Below are 2,992 nucleotides of genomic sequence, written 5' to 3'. Positions count from 1 at the left end.
TTTATTTTTTTAATTATATAATTGAAAATATTTATTTGTGGTAGGTTAATCTATAATTATGGATATTTAGGTCTATTTAGAATATAGTTGAGTGAGGTAATGAATATTGAGGCCCATTGCATTTAGAGTTACTTTTTAGATGACTATTAATACTCTCTCTCTCTCTCTCTCTCTCTCTCTCTCTCTCTCTCTCTCTCTCTCTCTCTCTCTCTCTCTCTCTCTCTCTCTCTCTCTCTCTCTCTCACACACACACACACACACACACACACACACACATTGTAATTAGAGCAAGAAACACTTAAAACAAAGCAACATTCATACATCATACACACATGAGCCTTTGTTAAGTTGGGAGGCACAATATAGCATGGAAAATATTATAGATTACTCTTGAGTACAAACTGACCATATATGTATATTTATAGACTCCAAAATAAAGGCAAACAAACACATAAAGATACCATAGTCTAGGGACACACATGTGAACATAAGAAACCAAATAGAGTATTTCTTATGTATTTATTCTAGTTAACTCTGTTTATTCAAAGAGAATGAATCCTTAATTAGATGCTGAACCACCATATTACCTATATATCATATTCTTCTAGAATGGGAAACTTGATCTCCTGTCTATCCATCGTTTGAGTGCCTTTCCCTCCATAAGCAGATTCTTTCTGGGTGGTGATGTGCGACAACATTTGCATTAGAAAGAGAATACCATTGGGGTTTAGTGTCCAAGTCTTAAAAGCCAACTGCGGCATCAAGCATTCTGTCGGCTGGTGCTTCTCCAACAAGTGAGATTTTCCTGTCGTTAGTGCCCACATGAGCTCCACAGCTTCAACCAGCTTGTTAAAAATGGTTACACTTGGATAAATCACGTCATCTAGTTTTGTATTCAACCCATCAATTTGTGAGGTTTGCTTGGACAAGCATGAGGTGGTATCATGAATGGTTATAAGAGTGCTGAAGGGATTAAGGAGGTCCAAAAGTGTGCCCTTGCTAATCAAATGGGTGGTTGCTGACATTCGAATTACCCTTAGTAGGTCAGCTTTCCGGTAACCCAGGATGGAGGGTAATCCTCCTGGCCTATGGCCGAACTTGACCAAGTATTTGTTCATGATTTCCTCAAGTTTGGGCCGCCAAATCATCCAAAAGTTTGGGTCCGTGTTGCGGAGTCCTATGATTTTTTGTTTGGTCAATATTAAGATCACATGCATGTACCCGAATCAAACATAAATAGTTCATGAGAATGAAAAAGAAAAATGAATAGGAAATTTATTTCATGCATTTTATGTGTTTCGTTTGACATCTTGAAAGGGTATATATTATAAATATGAAATGACATCGTATTATTTGTTATGTCTAACTAGGCCAATCCTGCCTAGTCATTATTATTATATATACTGGTAAACAAAAGAATGATTTCCTAATCAACCATTAACAAACTATATTAATTAGAAAAAAAATAATTAAATTTTCAAAATTCAAATTGAAGTATCTTGATAAGACAAGCACTCTGGGACCCACTTTAAATGTTGTAACGGTACAATCCAAAATACTTTTTCCAAGACATTTATGACAGTAATTAAGCTCTGACACAAAAACTCATTTTATAAATTCATAGAGTACATTAATTACCTATAGTGATAATTAATTTATTATGTTGGACAATGCCAGAGGTGGCAATCCATGTATACGACAAAAACACTAAAAGAGCAAAAGTAACCTAAGATGATATGTGAATGTGTGTGTGTGTGTGTGTGAGAGAGAGAGAGAGAGAGAGAGAGAGAAAGAGAGAGAGAGAGAGAGAGAGAGAGAGAGAGAGAGAGAGAGTGTGTCTATATATATATATATATATATATCTTAATTAAATGAAAGTTATTACTCAAATTAATGCTCTAAAACACCCAAAGTAACCCCTTTACACTTCTCACTAATTAATGAAACAATTCCCAATAAATAAAAGCCTAGTTGCTAATTCATAATTTATGTTAGCAATAATTAATTAATTAATTAATCATGGTTTCTAGTCTACTTAGTTAAAATCAAACCAAGAAATAACTAATTAATAAATAAATTAATTAAAAAACAAGTGATTAATTACCGATTGGTGCATCTCCTCTATTGTCCTCATAGAATCCAAACTTCCTGAACACCATCCCCAAAGAGTCCATGGTATCCTCTCCTACCTTCCTCGGGAAGGACACACCATAGAGGAGGTCGGGCAAGGCAAAAGCAAAGCTATAGTCACCGACGCGAATCACAGGTGCATCTCTAGTGAGGGGCCAGTGGAGGCCTTCCACCATACAGGTCGTGATCAAAACAATGCTCTTAGAGTCTCGAGATCGCATCACCATACGGATGGCAAAGTCTCCGACGCGAACCACTCGAATAGTATAACCTTCATCATAGTTCAGCAAGATGAAGGCAGCATCCTCAACCCTTGCCAATTCTGTGAGACTACCGCCAGGAAATCCTTGAATGTCACCATTTCTGGTTTTGATTCTAGGGAATGGATTGGGGGATGATGAGCTCATGGTGGCAGCTAGTTCGAGGTAGGGTGTAAGTGCCTATATATACAATACGAAACCAAGAAGAAAAAAATGAATAGTAGAAAAAGCTACTTTAAAGTGGTATACATGACAAAATAGAGAGGCAATTTATAAATATATGCAAATGGTGGAATGAATATGTAAAAAAAAAAAATATTTAAATTAAATTTAGAGAAAGAAGGTGTTTTTTAAAGAGGATACTAGCTGGGGATAGAAGCAGACAAATGGAGTTAAAGATTGAAAAGAAAATACAAGGCAATAAAAAGAGGGATGGGGACAAGAGAGAAGAAGGGGAGAGGTTGCAATGGTAGGTCACAAAAAATTAAAGGCATGAAGGAGGGGAACTATGCATTGGAAAGAACCTTACCAAACAATGTCACGTTGCAAGGAAAGGAGTAGGAAAATGTGGGTTGCAACTAGTTTTAGCCTTTAAGTGTTTC

The 2,992-nt window shown here is 36.2% G+C and overlaps 1 protein-coding gene across 2 annotated transcripts; it reads right to left on the bottom strand.

Moving 5' to 3' along the window:
* Positions 1–339: 339 nt before the first annotated feature.
* LOC131159947 (uncharacterized) lies at positions 340–2,632 on the bottom strand. 2 transcript variants are annotated; one of them, XM_058115194.1, is made up of 2 exons: positions 2,105–2,632; positions 340–1,177 (listed from the first exon to the last, which is right to left on the bottom strand). In XM_058115194.1, the coding sequence occupies exons 1-2, from the start codon at positions 2,535–2,537 to the stop codon at positions 588–590; spliced, it is 1,023 nt and encodes a 340-aa protein (XP_057971177.1). In that variant the 5' UTR covers positions 2,538–2,632; the 3' UTR covers positions 340–587. The 2 variants fall into 2 exon arrangements, with proteins under 2 accessions (XP_057971177.1, XP_057971178.1); XM_058115195.1 differs by having other exon boundaries at positions 340–805.
* Between the last annotated feature and the right edge of the window lie 360 nt (positions 2,633–2,992).

Source organism: Malania oleifera, chromosome 7 (assembly GCF_029873635.1).
Source record: "Malania oleifera isolate guangnan ecotype guangnan chromosome 7, ASM2987363v1, whole genome shotgun sequence".
NCBI lineage: Eukaryota > Viridiplantae > Streptophyta > Magnoliopsida > Santalales > Ximeniaceae > Malania > Malania oleifera.
This window is presented reverse-complemented; position numbering and strand designations above follow the sequence as displayed.

What these genes read in the sequence shown, in the direction of transcription:
- LOC131159947 (XM_058115194.1), bottom strand. Translation starts at nt 2,537, where the DNA reads ATGAGCTCATCATCCCCCAATCCATTCCCTAGAATCAAAACCAGAAAT. An exon ending in TAGAGGAGATGCACCAATCG is followed by an intron (nt 1,178 to 2,104) that starts GTAATTAATCAC and finishes AAAAAATCATAG; the next exon opens with GACTCCGCAACACGGACCCA.